Raw genomic sequence first — 15,004 nt, 5'->3', positions numbered from 1 at the left:
TTAGAAATTAAAACTCTAAATACCTAAGAGAGAATTAAGAATTTAACCTTCTTAAAATTCAAGGAAGAGATAGAATTAGAGCAGTTTAAAATACTTAAAGAGCGAAAGCATTAAAAAAGTGTCTTTCTCAAGAAAAATATGAAGTACTTGACATTTTATTTTTATAATTAAGAAGAAAGAAAACTACATAAAAATCATTTCAAAGTTTCAATTAGTTTTTAAAAAAGACACAAATCCAAATAAAACCAAAGCCTTATCTATTAATTTATACCACCATAGCACTTACCTTAACTATAGTGGGGAAAGCATGGAGAAAAAGAGTCTCTACCATCTACCTTCTAAGGTTTTATGATAACAATAAATAGGAATAGTAAATTCTTATTTCTCTTAAGAATGCCACTGCACTCTAACTTTCTTAGCAATTTCTCTAAAACTTCTAAACAGCCCTGACTGAAAGCCTCAGTGCCTTTCAGCAGTCTGAAGTGTAGCTACATTAAGGCCAAGCCTGTCTGCTAAGACGAAATGCAGATGAGGCACGATGGCATTGACATACCAAAAACTCCATCACTATAAAGAGGACAGAAACTGAGAGTGAGGGAGGGTATCAAAATAATATTGGTAGTGTTACCAGTATAAAACTGCCATTTTAAAGTAAGTTCTTTAATATTTTTCTTTATAAAAATAACATTTAATCCACCCGAGAGTACTGTGTAGATTTATACTGGCAAATTGTTTAGGATATATATTTGAGTGGAAAAAACAGGTTATTCCTTTTATATAAAATGTTAATTCAATCTGGATAAATCAATGACTGGATGGGCAGATGGATTCAGAAGGAAGGAGGGGAGGCAAGGACAGAGGGCAGATGTGTACCAGAAAGTAAGAAGCTTTTTTTCCCTCTGTGTGAGCAGAAATTTCAGGATACTTTTACTTTCCTCCTTCACTTTTCTATATTGTTTGCATTTTCTCCTGTAAGCATTCCTTGTATTACCTTTATAACTGAAATAGGTATTGAAGGGGCATTAGAGCAGGAAAGAAAAAACAAATCAGAATACAGTTCTTTCCATTTGGGGAAAAGAAAAGGTAAATTCATCACAAAGATGAACAAAACAGAACTACCCTGGTGGTTCAGTGGTTAAGAATATGCCTGCCAATGCAGAGGACATGGGTTTGATTCCTGGCCTGGGAAGATCTGACATGCCTTGGGGGCAACTAAGCCCATGCCCTACAATTACTAGCATTAACTACTGAGCCCTTGTGCCCAGAGCCTGTGCTCTGCAATGAGAAGCCATAGCAATGAAAAGCCCGCATACCGCAATGAAGAGTACCCCCACTCAAAGCTACTAGAGAAAGCCCGTGCACAGCAACAAAGACCCAGTGCAGCCAAAAATAAATAAAAAAAAAATTTTTTAAGATGAACATAACAGACAATCCCACTGTACCATCCCAACACACCCGTTATCGGAGTTCTGGTAAATTCAATTGTATGTTTAAATAGATGTACCAAAATTTAACCAACTCTTTATGGTGGGTATTAGGAGTTTAAAAATAAGTCAAATGTCAAAACAAAACATGAACCAATAGATTTAATCAAATACTGGCTCAATATTATTTGGATCAGAAGTTAAAAGAAGGTTAACCAAGAAAAAGAAGACTACTTCATCTGTATTCAAAAAGCCTCTGACAATATTAAGTTAAGAAGACCACAGAGTAGCAAATACAGATCTTCTGGCCATAACCTCACAAGCAAAGAAACTCTATGCAAAGAGTGAAGGCTATGGGAAAAGTCTGAAATCTAAAAGGTGTGGGCTTTCATTACAATTTTAATTTCAAATGATTATAGTTTTCACTTCTAAAGGTTATTGTGGGTTGGCCAAAAGGTTCATTAGGTTTTTTCCATAACAGCCTACAGAAAAACTCAAACTTTCTGGCCAACCCAATACTTGGTTCAACTCTGCCTTGTCTATTTTGATGTTTTTCCCCACCCTTCTACATTTTTAAATATTAAATAACTTGTTACTTTATGTCCTATACATAATAAATTCATCACTTGCTGTTCTCAGACAACCAATTCTATTGGTTGTCTCTGCTGACCCACTCATAGGAACACTTCCTCACAATTTTCTCACGTATCCCATATTTTCAGATGTTTGACACAGTATATATAGTGACTAGGATTTGGCGCTTTCACCACCATGGCCTGGGTTCGTTTCCCAGTCAGGGAAACCTTTCTTTGGGCTTTCCCAGCAGCTCAGCTGATAAATAATCCTCCTGCAATGCAGGAGACCCCAGTTTGATTCCTGGGTCTGGAGGTTCCCCTGGAGAAGGGATAGGCTGCCCACTTCAGTATTTTGGGGCTTCCCTGGTGGCTCAGATGGTAAAGAATCTGCCTGTAATGTGGGAGACTTGGGTTTGATCCCTGGGTTGGGAAGATTTACTGGAGGAAGGCATGGCAATACACTCCAGTATTCTTGCCTGGAGAATCCCCTTGGACAGAGGAGCCTAGCAGGCTACAGTCCATGGGGTCGCAAAGAGTGGGATATGACTCAGCAACTAAGCACATATGTAATAAGCCTTTGAGGTCTGGGATGAGGGTACGTTATTCCAGAAAGAATGTGATTTGCCAGTGTCGTGGGTTAATACTAATCTAACAACTTTTAAGTTAAGGTTTTCCTAGATCACGCAGGTTGTATAAACTAATCCATGGAAAATTTTCAGGAAAGACTTTCTTTCCCTAATTCAGAACCAAGGCCAAAACACACAAATTTCTTAATCTTTCTACTGGTGAATGGATTCCTTTTCTAGTCCTTTTACTAAAAATGTCATCCTCTCAGAGTCCCAGGTTTATGGAGAGCTTCATTCCAATTCCCAATCTATTTAAGTCTATAAGAAAATCTTATCAGCTGTGCTGTGAAAGGTGACAGAAACCAGCAAATGCACCTAAGGGCAACTGAAGTTTCAGTGACAGATTAACTTTCTGGCAGCTTCTCCTTTGTTTTGAGACATGGATTTCACTCATTCAAGATCCCAGCCATGCTTTTAAAAGCTATTTGTCATATTAATATTTTATTCAACATTTCTAAGTAGTACTAAGCCTTAGAATTCAATTAATGTATATAAACCTCCCATTGCCACAGTCATCTGTTCTCCCAAATACAATGGTTCCAGGATTTTTACAATGCTTAAAAATACCCATCTTAAGAGAACAGTACCTAAATCTATGCTAAATGCCATATAACCTTTTCATCATAAGAACATATTTCAATAGTCACCAATTATCACTAACTAAAGATTTGGTTCAATACTTACCTTCACTTTGGGTTTAGGTGCAGGAATCACCTTTTTCTTTGCCCTAAGAGAAAAGATTAAAAAGGAGGTTATCTCAGTAGCAGTTAAGTCACTCATTAGGAAATGGTAACACATAATCTCATATGTAAGTATTCAGTTTATATGTGAATATACACCAATATTTTTACTAATCTCAATTAACTACAATAAAGGTCAAACCATTAGTAAAATGTAGATAATAAAATTTTTTTAATTAAATATAATTACTAAAAATAAAAATTAAAACTCAAAACAGGGTAATGAAGGTGCCTAAAGGAGACTTATTTCAAAGAATTGGTAGGAATTTGTAATTATTTATAGAAAAGAGCTTCAAGGAACTTCAAGCTCAAATGAAACCATGCTAAGAGGTTATAAACGAGATACTATTTAAAAAACAAAACAAAAAAATCCTCAAGTTTTTTAAGAAAGTTATTTTTAACATAATAGTTCAAATAAAAAATTTCAAAGCTGACAGAAAAAGGGCAATAAAAAAATACCATGGACGCTTAGAACATTTGTGAACCAGTGTGAAAAAGTGAAAAGATTAAAAAACTCTTACAGGTTCTTCAGCATAAGAAAGTACTCATATGTTTGCTGAATAATTAAAGGGTTGTAAAGCTAAAACTGTCTGAATATTTCTACTTCACTAAATTAACAAATGTCTTAATTAAAAGTTTACAGTCAATCTACAACTTCATTAAGGTAACAGTAATATTCATGACTTCCAGGCCTACATTACCACACAGATTCCTACTTTCTGATACAAAACAAAACAAAAAGTTAGCCATAATAATGAGGTTACTAAAAAAAAAAAAAAAAGACAAAAAAATGAGGGAAAGGATCTATGTAAATTCTATGTTTTAGAATTAAAGAAATAAATTATTTCTATACTTAAATTGTAATGGGATTTTAGGACTATAGGGAAATTAAAGGCCTAGAATACTGACATAAATACACCTAAGTGCACAAAAAAATACATTTACACCGACCCTAGGATATGTAAACCACCTGCAACAAAGTAAACCTATAACAAATAAAACCAAACTACTCCAAATTTATACCCCAAAAAAACAAAAATAGCAAGATCTGAAAACCAAAACCAACTTCAATATATCTACCATAGTATACTAACAAAGTGTCCTTCCTAAAAGCTGTAAAAAAATTCTATCTACTACAATTATATATAAGGAGAGGGGGAATTTTGTAACACTACCCAGATGTTATCCAGACCTCTTAATGGAGTACTGAACTAGAGTTGTTCAGTAACTTCTCAGTGACCTGATAATTTTATATTTTATTAACCCTTAACACTACACTTCTAGGCTATAGAGAAGGAGCCTTAAGTTGTAACCAAAAATAGAATCCTTGTCAAGATAACCAGTATTCACCCAAAAATATAACCACAGAAAAATCTGCCTTTTTACTAGAGACCTTTCTTTAGTAATTACATCACTAATGAAAAGATCCACTTTGGGACAGAAGGAAGGACATGAAGAGTACATAAATCTTGTGGAATAAAACACTCTGCAAGGCAAGGCTAGGTAGGATATATACAGAACTGTAGTGGAAAGCAGGAGGCTAACAGATGACCTTTGTAGATGGTCATTAAGAGGAAAAGAAAAAGGATACAGAAGAACTGGAGGGCAGACTGTCCAGGAACAAAGGAAACCACTGAAGCCTTCCTATTTAAATGGCTTCTCACCACCAGATTTCAAGCCAATATGTTACATTATGGATTCAAGTTTTTAGAGACTAGCCTGAGAAGTTTTTTAAGAGAAAAATGTGTCCTTAGGTCTAGAGAGTCAACAGTTAAAATGATTTTTTTTTTAAGCTGTGTTAAGACAGATTGTATGTTTAAGTCCTATTTTACCTAGCATTTAATGAATATTGTTTTCGAAATATCATAATGTGAATAAAAATAAACGAAGAAATCCAGGGTCTGCATTTACTCACGGAGCAGAAGTAAGATGATTATGTACACTCCGACTTTCCTTAAAAAGCATTCTGGAAAAATTAAAAAAAAAAAGTTGTTTTCCATAGCAGACAATAACAGGATAATCATTTTGTCATTTTAATCATTTGATACTCAATAGGCTACTACTTGCTATTTACCAAATAAAGACTTACAATGGTACAGTAAATTCAATAACCTATATTACGCAAAATTTTATATTACCTCTTTATTTAAATATTTTAACAGATTTCTGTTGATTTAAGATGAACACTTTAGGATGACAGGTTGAGACAACCAGGCCTATTGATTTTAACATTCTATATTTAACTCTTTAAACTGAGCTACCCTTAGTTTTTGAGATACCACTCTACACTGACTATATTTTCAATAGAACTAAGGCTGTGCCTCTTTTTTTGCAGTCTAAATCTTGTATTCAGTTACTTATCTTCAAGATATCCATATAAAGTCCCCCTCCCAAAGTTCATAACCTTCTTCCCCCCTCCATTTTTCTCTATTAGGAAGATTTAGGTGCAAAAAACAAAAAGTGGTCAGTTAAAGAGAGTCACTTTTATGTGTATCTCTATGTCCATATGACATTTTTCTTTTAAGTGAGTGAAGCTTTCAGAGTAGGCATCATCTGAGATGACTTACAGAATGTTAAACACACTAGGTTCTTAGGAAAATGAATGTAATGTGTGTGTATATATGTGTCTTTAACAACGGCAATAAGAGAGTAAAATAAAATCTAGGATGTCACATTTCTTACCTTGCCTGCATCCAGCCCTTAGGCCACAATGGTTTCACCTCTGTCTCCATAAAGGATTTAAGATAATCCTCAGCAGACTGGCTTTTATTTGGCTCTAACTCATAGCATCCCAATTTGATCTCAACAAGGTTACATAACAAAGTTCTAAACAGATTAAAAATATATATTTATATATAAATCTGACTGCAAATTGTAGAAAATTAAGCTTGAAACAGATTTTTTTTAAAGCACACAAATCTGACAGCAATAATAAAGAATATTATCTGAAGAATTCAGAAGATGACATGAAGATAAATAATTTCTAACATACATCATTCAGTGCACTATAGCCAAATCCCCAGTATGAGATAATTCCCTTTGGTACCTTTAATCCAGGCACCAAAGTTTAAAAGGAGTAGTTCTACAACTAAACCCTCTACTCGGAGTACAGAAATACTGGTAAGAAAGATGATGCGTTACACAAACATACTGAGTACTTCACCTCTCAAACCAGTATAATTTACTCAATAATAAGATTGGTTTATGAAAAGTACTATATGAAAATAAAAGTGATAGAACTGTATGGATATTAGAACCAAATTAATTTCTCTTGAATAAAATTTTCCTACACACTAACTTTTGGTTGCTTCTAATCGAATTTTCCATTTACTACAGAGTCTTTTTTAATGAGAAACCGTAAACACTGTACTTCTGCATTATCTATTTGGTTGAAAATGAAGGTTTTCGTTAAACCTTACCTAATAGTGTCATCCCAGTGGAATTTCTTCCTTGGTCCTATGACACGTTTCCCTGGTTTCTCCTCGTCATCTTCCTCGGACCCATTTTTTTCTCGTTCTTCATCTGTCTGAAACCTAAAAATGGAAAACATTTTATGCAGTAAAGTTTTAACCCAACATTGCTATAATATGTTCCTTGGATACTTGTTGAATTGCTTCAAAGACAGGGTAAATAAGGAATTTAACTTTCCACATAATACTTTGAATTTGAAGTGCATTATATAGCACTCTGGTAAATAAGATCTTCAAATTCTAATATAAAGGCATGAACACTTACTTATCTTTTGTATCCAACTGCAACCAGTCAAGTAGGTCAACCTGTGAAATGTCTTACCAGTGTCAGCTTTAGCTTTGATCACACACATACACAACATCAAAAGATCTTTTGCCTTTTACCCCAAAGCAACTGAGTGGGAAGTGATTTACCATTTAGAAAATATTCAATTATACCACTCTAGTGGTTTAGGTGGATTTCTACCTAAGACCAATCCCTAACAGCAACAAGTATTTCTCAAGTGCAAAAGCCAGTCCAAATAGAAGAGGTACATACTTGGCACACTTAGCCTGATTACGAGCCTGGCAGTCCTCCTGGTATTTGAATAGCTGTTCAGGCATGACATTGCTGACAGCCAGTTTCAGCTTTTGCAGAGGTTCTCTTAAACGATCATCCTGAGGGAAAAAAACTAAAAGTTTTTTCAAGCATATTTACATAGCCTATTTTGTAAGCAGATCCTCAAAAGATGAAATCTGGGTTTTAGATATTGATCACACAATTGAAATGTTAGCATACTCAAATACAGACATTTTTTCTACAACGCTGACTTTTCATAATGTACATTAGATATAAAATTAGGATAACCATACTTCTCAGACAGCCAAACAGAGTCCCAGTTTTTGCCTGTTCAGTTCAGTTCAGTTGCTCAGTCGTGTCCAACTCTTTGCGACCCCATAAACCGCAGCACACCAGGCCTCCCTGTCCATCACCAACTCCCAGAGTCCACCCAAACTCATGTCCACTGAGTCGATGCCATTCAACCATCTCATCCTCTGTCGTCCCCTTCTCCTCCTGCCCCTAATCTTTCCCAGCATGAGGGTCTTTTCCAATGAGTCAGCTTATCGCATCAGGTGGCCAAAGTATTCGAGTTTCAGCTTCAACATCAGTCTTTCCAATGAACACCCAGGACTGATCTCCCTTACGATGGACTGGTTGGATTTCCTTGCAGTCCAAGGGACTCTCAAGAGTCTCCTCCAACACCACAGTTCAAAAGCATCAATTCTTCGACGCCCAACTTTCTTTATAGTCCAACTCTCACATCCATACATGACCACTGGAAAAACCATAGCCTTGACTAGACGGACCTTTGTTGGCAAAGTAATGTTTCTGCTTTGTAATACGCTGTCTAGGTTGGTCATAACTTTCCTTCCATTTGCCTGTTGCCTCAGCATAATTAATAGTGTTCAATTACATTCTTAAAAATACTCCATGTTTGGGCAGTAAATTATATGGACACTTTAACAGTAATAAAATGATTAAATAGAGACCAAAATCTAATAAAAATAAAACACAAATATTACTAACAAGCATTTTACTTATTTCATGCATACTAATTAACACTGCAGCACACATGACAGTGTTTGCTATAAAATACCATTCTTAAAAATGCAAATCCAGTATCATGGTTTCTTGATGATCTTAAGAATTATATAGTTGAGACTATCTGCCTGGGAAAACGTCAAGTATCCATCAACAGTTAAACAAATAACTGAAATATATTCATATAATGGAACATTGTACACACATCAGTAAAAATAAGAGTCCCACTACACGTAAAGACAGATAAACCTGAAATGCATAATGTTGAGTGTAAATTAGCAAGCTGAAGAAGAAAACAGACACTCTTTCTCCATTTATATGAAGGTCAAAAACATGCAAACCACATAATATGTTTAGGGATACAAAGGTACATAATTATACCACATGAAGAAAAGCAAGGGTTAGATAAATGTCTTCTTCCATAGCTAACACTCCACAGTCCAGGAAATCTGCGACCTCGAATAAATTTCATTTGTTCATTAACCTGCTTGAACTGAGAAAGAATTGAATTGTTTCTCAATTCAAAAGAACCATTTTATTAATGGAAGTATACAACCTGTAACACAGAATTCCATGCCAAAAGCAGAATTAGGGTCGAAAGGAGGGAAAGGACTTGGATCTGGCCCAGCGTATAGAAGAACTTCCTGATATTGTAATGAAACACTTAGAGGGGTTGTAGTGGAAAAGAACCTAGCAAAACACAGATGATCACAATGAATAACCTTTGAGTTTACATGCAACCCTGTGATTCTTTCCACTGGTCTTCATACCTGTGTGAGTGAGTATATCTATACAGGTCCATTTCAGGAATAAGAAAATTGAGTGACACATGTCAGATTATTTGTTGAGGATAAAGTTGTGTCACCTGTGGAATGAAGTTATTTACCTCATCCAGGAAGCATCAGAAAACATTATTCTCACTGAAACTTACCGATTGTTGAAAAGCAATTGTATCCCAGGCCTTAAAAAGAACATTCTATGCTTATTAAATATATATACTATGACTATAAAGCAATTAATATGCAAAAGCAGCAAACAGAAACCAGTCTCCTTACAGGTTCTAAAACCCCAGATGCAGTTGTTATTGTTCCTCCTCTTACCTGGACATTGAGATGTAACTTCTTCAGACGTTTTACCAGTGTTTCTTTATTGCATGGCACGAAAGCTTCAAGGTGGGAGTAGACACCACTACGAATGACAGGGCCTAGTTCCTGCAGCTGTAACTCAATGCTGACCAAAAACAATAACAAATATGTAGCAGAGAATTTCTTTTAGGTAGTAACAAACAGGCAAGGAGACAGAGGCAGATTCTTTTCTCATTTTATACTTCCCTGATTTCCCAGACAGCATTGTTCAAGTAAAAAAACAAAAAAACCAACATAAATAACAATGCTATAAAAAATTTTCAATGAATCTAGTTTAAGAGTAGAATTTATAACCCTAAACAAGATAGCAAATAATTTGCTTTCCTTTTTTAAATTGAAATATAGCCATTTACGATATTGTGTTAGTTTCAGTTATACAGGAAAGTGATTTAGTTTTATATATATACTTTTTCAGATTCTTTTCAACTATAGGTTATTATGAGATATTTAATATAGTCTCCTGTGCTATACAGTATCTTTATCTATTTTATATATCACTTCATGTTAGTCACTCAGCTGTGTCTGACTCTTTGCAACTCCATGGACTGTAACCTGCCAGGCAAAGAATTCTCCTTGGGACTATAGCCAGCAAGGCATGGAATTCTCCAGGCAAGAATACCGGAGTAGACAGCCATTCCTTTCTCCAAGAGATCGTCCCAACCCAGTGACTGAACCCAGGTCTCCTGCACTGCAAGCATATTCTCTACCATACAGCAGTGTGTATCTGTTAACCCCTAAATTCCTGGAAATTCTCTGGTAGTCCAGTGGTTAGAGCTCCATGCTTCCATTGCAGGGGGCAAAAGTTTGACCCCTGGTTGGGACCCTAACATCCCGCAAGCCACGCAACATGGCCAGAAAAAAAGTCCTTAACTCCTAATTTACTCCCCTTCCGTGCAAATAATTTTTGGGGGGGTCTTTTACTTTTAATTGGAGAATAACTGCTTTACAACATTATGTTGGTTTCTGCTGTACAACACCACCACATGAATCAGCTATAACCAGATAATTTCCTAATGACAGGGATAAAGTCTCCATTTTTGCATAAAGCACAGGAACTCCACTATTAACCAAAAACTCATTTCATCAAAGAGATTTCATAATTCCCCTCACCACCCTGCAGCCGCTATACTAGAGTTACAATTTCTGTAAGTTCTCAGAGTAAATTTTCCTTAAAGGTGTTTGAAAAAATTATAGATTCAGAAGAGGCTACACACACAGATCATTTTATCCATCTTTTATTGGCCTTATTGTGCCTCCACTGCACAAACTAGGTATTTATTAGTTTATTCAATATATTCTAATTCTCCAGTTCCTAAAGGTTATTTAGCCAAATAGTTGCTTAAAAAAAAAAAAAAAAGATTTTGTAACAGCCACCATATTCTTAGCAGGACAGGTCTATAATAAATAGTTGAGGTTTCTTTAAGATGGAAGACATTATATCTGGCAGCTGCTACTGTAGAAAGGTGAGAACAGATTTTAATTTGAAGGCCAAGACCAAACTGGGGCCCTTGGTAGCAAATTATGTCCAAATCATCATGTTCTTCTATAGAAGGTGCTGACAGACTTAAATACTTTCACAAATGTAGGTGCATCCAAAGATTCAATTAACAGCTTTTGGAGAAAAAAAGAAACCAGAATCCCTGCCAGATCAAATGTACCTAACACTTAAAATATACACTGCAATTTCAGAAACAATGAAATGTGGAAAACTAACTATACGCCTTAAAATCGACAGTATAAAATTTTCAGTATTAGAGAAGCCAACCCAATAAAGAAATAAACGAACAAAAGTTTAAGACCTACTAGAGCCAGAGGGTCAAATGCAGAGGAGGTACATATGGAAGATAATCACTATGGTCATGAGTTCTGTGTATAAACATTTGGTTAAATAATGTGGTTAGAACGTATTAAAAGTCTAGACTCTGAGTAGGAGGCATTTTAGGCTTGTCCCATCATAAAAGGTTAGTTAAAGCTGAAAATAAAATAGAAACTTCAAATAGTAAGAGATTCCAAGTAAGAACAGATTAAATCAATGACCTACTTATAAAAATTAGTGGTTTCCAAAGAGGGGGTAACTCAGAAAGCACTGACTCTGCTCCCAAGCCCCTATTAGGCAAAAATTAGAGAAAAGGATTAACCCTAGAGGTTTCTGACTGTATTGGTCTATCCCAAATATACAAATTCGTATCTGAGAGCAGTTTAAGTACACATCCCTCAAATATATACTTTAATATTTTTTTCTAAGAATTCCAATCTTTTAGTATATGCTGCTGCTAAGTCACCTCAGTCGTGTCCAACTCTGTGCGACCCCATAGACGGCAGCCCACCAGGCTCCCCCGTCCCTAGGATTCTCTAGGCAAGAACACTGGAGTGGGTTGCCATTTCCTTCTCCAATGCAGGAAAGTGAAAAGTGAAAGTGAAGTCGCTCAGTCATGTCCGACTCTTAGCGACCCCATGGACTGCAGCCCACCAGGCTCCTCCATCCATGGGATTTTCCAGGCAAGAGTACTGGAGTTGGGGTGCCATTGCCTTCTCTGCTTTTAGTATATGGGGATGACTAAAATTTATCTGAAAAAATTCATGGAATTACTACCCCAAATAATCGTGTATCATATGCCCTTAGACAATCAACTCAGTACAGAGAAATAAGGGATTGTTTGTTCAGGAAAGTGTAAGAAGACAAGAGAGCATAAGAAAGTTACTAAAAGGGAAAAAAATTCAAAGCCTGAACACTAAGGCTTGTAGAATTACAGGCACACTCTCTGTCACAGTAAAAAGACCTAATCTAGTAAACTTGGGCTATTAGGTAAAAAGAAAAAGAGCCAGTTAGATCCCTGATCCTGGAATCTGGGGCAGCTCTGATGATTAATGGTTACACAGGTTGTTGAATCTAAGGTTTAGAGGAGAGCTAGGTAAAAGGAGGTGGCACTGACAGGAAGCATTTGCAAGCAAACTGAGTAAATCTGAAAACCCCTGGCTAAAATAAATAATAGGAACAAGAAATTCCTCTGTCTCCATGCTAGCAGCATACTAGGTTATGTGTTTTATGAGTCCATGGGACCAAAATGATTTTTTTAAGTACTTCAGGAAAAAGAGAGAATGTATTAATTAAAATAGTTATCAAAACCAGTAAACCAACTCATCCTTTATATCTCATGAGAAACTATCTCCATTATACATTTAAAAGACAGGAATCACAGTATTGGAAACATTGCCTCATTTCTGTATATATGATGCTACTAAACCACCAAAAGTAGGCATACATTATTTTCATCAGAAAGGAATTTACTGCTTTCCCCAGGACCACTTCTCTTTTGCCCATTCCTGCCTGTAGCCAATTATATACTCAATTTTTGGAACCATGGTCAAAATTTATAAGCCAATAGGTTTATAAATACAGCTTATTTGACCACAATCTTAGAACCTGCAATTTCATTAACATCAAATTCTACCTAAGGGTGAAGATTATCACTAATTTAAATACTGTTTGCATCATACAGCAGCTTTTACCCTTTCCTTTCCAACTGAACATCTGTCTTCTCTACACTGCTCCACTCTATCCCATAACAATGATTCTTCGTTAAACCATACTTTCCATTTGGATATAAAATGTTTGTGTGAATTTTAATGTAAACAATCAGAGATGTCTCAAAAAGATATCTTCACATAACATGACAAAGAATGCATTTAAAAGTAGGATTACATTCAACCCATACAGTGGTCACTTGCTCTGGCGGTTTTCACATTGGAAGCTTTGATTATACTAAGGGGTCACTGTACACAGACACATAGTTTTGCTAAGAAACTTTATCACACATGTCGTGAGGCCAAAAGGAAAGAGCTAAGGCCTGAGACTAACCAAGCAAGCAGCATCTGCACCTCAAAGGTCTACAATATTTCTCAAAGAATTCTTACAGTTTTTTAATCAAAGAAGAAAATTACTTACTCCAGAAGAATATTATTCATATCCTGTGTAAAGAATTTTTTCCTTCCTTCTTCATCAAAAAGTTTGGCAGCCTACAGAAACACAAGATTGTCAATATAATTCTCAGTAAACACATTTGTTTCCATATCTATTTACTTTAGAATAAGCTCCTTGAGGGCAGGGCTAGAATTAGTTTCACTTCACATCCCAGCTATTACCTGGCATGACAGGCAATTAAAGGGTGCTGAAACAAAATTTAGCATACATAACATTCTTTCCTAATTTTATGTCTGTATTTCATTTTTCTGAATTTTCCCAAATTCAATAAGTTTTACATATAAGATTTTTTAGTGCTATGGGTGTCTTGTGTATTTTGAATATCTGTTAGTTTTATTAATTCTTTCTGTTATCTCTAAGATAACAGAAAGCAGCTGTCTCACTTTTTACTAGACAATACTGTCTAACAATATGTCTGATATTCTATATACTGTACACATTACCATGTGTAATCTTCGTTACAGCCAATGACACTGGCATTATAGCTCCCATTTTACAAACAAGGAACCTAAATCTTACAGAAATTACGTAATATGCCCCCAAATCACACTGCTAGTAAGTGGTGGATCCAAGACTCAGACCAGAAGCTTTCTGACTTCAACTGTATAACACTGTGACTCTATACAAAGATACTCAGCTTCTGCAGCCGGTCTGTGAAGTGAAAGTCACTCAGTCATGTCCGACTCTTTGTGACCCCATGGACTATACAGTCCATGGAATTCTCCAGGCTTGAATACTGGAGTGGGTAACCTTTACCTTCTCCAGGGCATCTTCCCAAGCCAGGGATTGAACCAAGATCTCCCCTATTGCAGGCGGATTCTTTACCATCTGAGCCACAAGGGAAGCCCCGCAGCCAGTCTGGGTTCCACTTAATTACTAACAATGAAAAAACTGGCCACGGTCATTACCAAGGAATAAACGAAAATCAATTCAACAAGGATAAGAATGATATTTTCATCACTGTGTCTCTTAACCAGTTTACCAGAAACAAAGAGTATGCAAACCAATACACTACCATAAGTAAAATTTACTGGGGAAATCACAAAAGACAGTTTATCTTAAGACACCCAAGATGTAAAACATCCTGATCCAATAATCTGAGCAAGAAATATGCTGACTCTGTCAACTTTGTTGATAATTTTACACTGTTTGACGACCTCAAATGCTATAAATAGATGAAGACAATTTGGGGGATGTGCCTCAGCATTTCTTAGAAAGGAGGAAGACTGGGTATGTGTAGGGAGAAGAAATATAGAAAGAAAGCCAGAATGAAAACTAAACTTTCCAGAGGCTGAACAGTGGAAGAATGTTACAAAGTGAGAAAAGAGCTACAAGAAGAAAGTCCTTATCAGACAGAGGTGAGCACTGCAGGCAATGATGAATCCTTACTTTCTGAGGAAAAATACTATGTCCTATTTGAAAGAGAAAAATATGGAGAATTTACAGATACTAGCAAATGA

At 35.9% G+C, this 15,004-nt stretch overlaps 1 protein-coding gene and 1 long non-coding RNA gene across 5 annotated transcripts in view; one reads left to right on the top strand and one right to left on the bottom strand.

Annotated features, from left to right (window-relative positions):
• Positions 1 to 15,004, bottom strand: part of UBN2 (ubinuclein 2) — a 79,276-nt gene that overhangs the window by 20,617 nt on the left and 43,655 nt on the right. For 2 of the 4 annotated variants that reach the window (XM_005205870.5, XM_024990847.2), the window contains 7 exons: positions 13,509 to 13,579; positions 9,518 to 9,647; positions 7,374 to 7,492; positions 6,785 to 6,898; positions 6,048 to 6,191; positions 5,281 to 5,331; positions 3,310 to 3,352 (listed from right to left, as the gene is read on the bottom strand). In XM_005205870.5, coding sequence (XP_005205927.1) covers positions 3,310 to 3,352; positions 5,281 to 5,331; positions 6,048 to 6,191; positions 6,785 to 6,898; positions 7,374 to 7,492; positions 9,518 to 9,647; positions 13,509 to 13,579 — 672 coding nt within the window. Of the gene's footprint in view, positions 1 to 286; positions 332 to 3,309; positions 3,353 to 5,280; positions 5,332 to 6,047; positions 6,192 to 6,784; positions 6,899 to 7,373; positions 7,493 to 9,517; positions 9,648 to 13,508; positions 13,580 to 15,004 lie in introns of all 4 variants that reach the window. The other 2 variants (NM_001193208.1, XM_024990845.2) reach the window with 2 other exon arrangements.
• The window catches only part of LOC132345134 (uncharacterized), a 64,825-nt gene that overhangs the window by 36,857 nt on the left and 12,964 nt on the right, over positions 1 to 15,004 (top strand). The window lies entirely within an intron of this gene.

This window comes from Bos taurus, chromosome 4 (assembly GCF_002263795.3).
Source record: "Bos taurus isolate L1 Dominette 01449 registration number 42190680 breed Hereford chromosome 4, ARS-UCD2.0, whole genome shotgun sequence".
NCBI lineage: Eukaryota > Metazoa > Chordata > Mammalia > Artiodactyla > Bovidae > Bos > Bos taurus.
The sequence above is the reverse complement of the archived record's forward strand: the minus strand, read 5'-3'. Positions and strand labels throughout refer to the sequence as shown.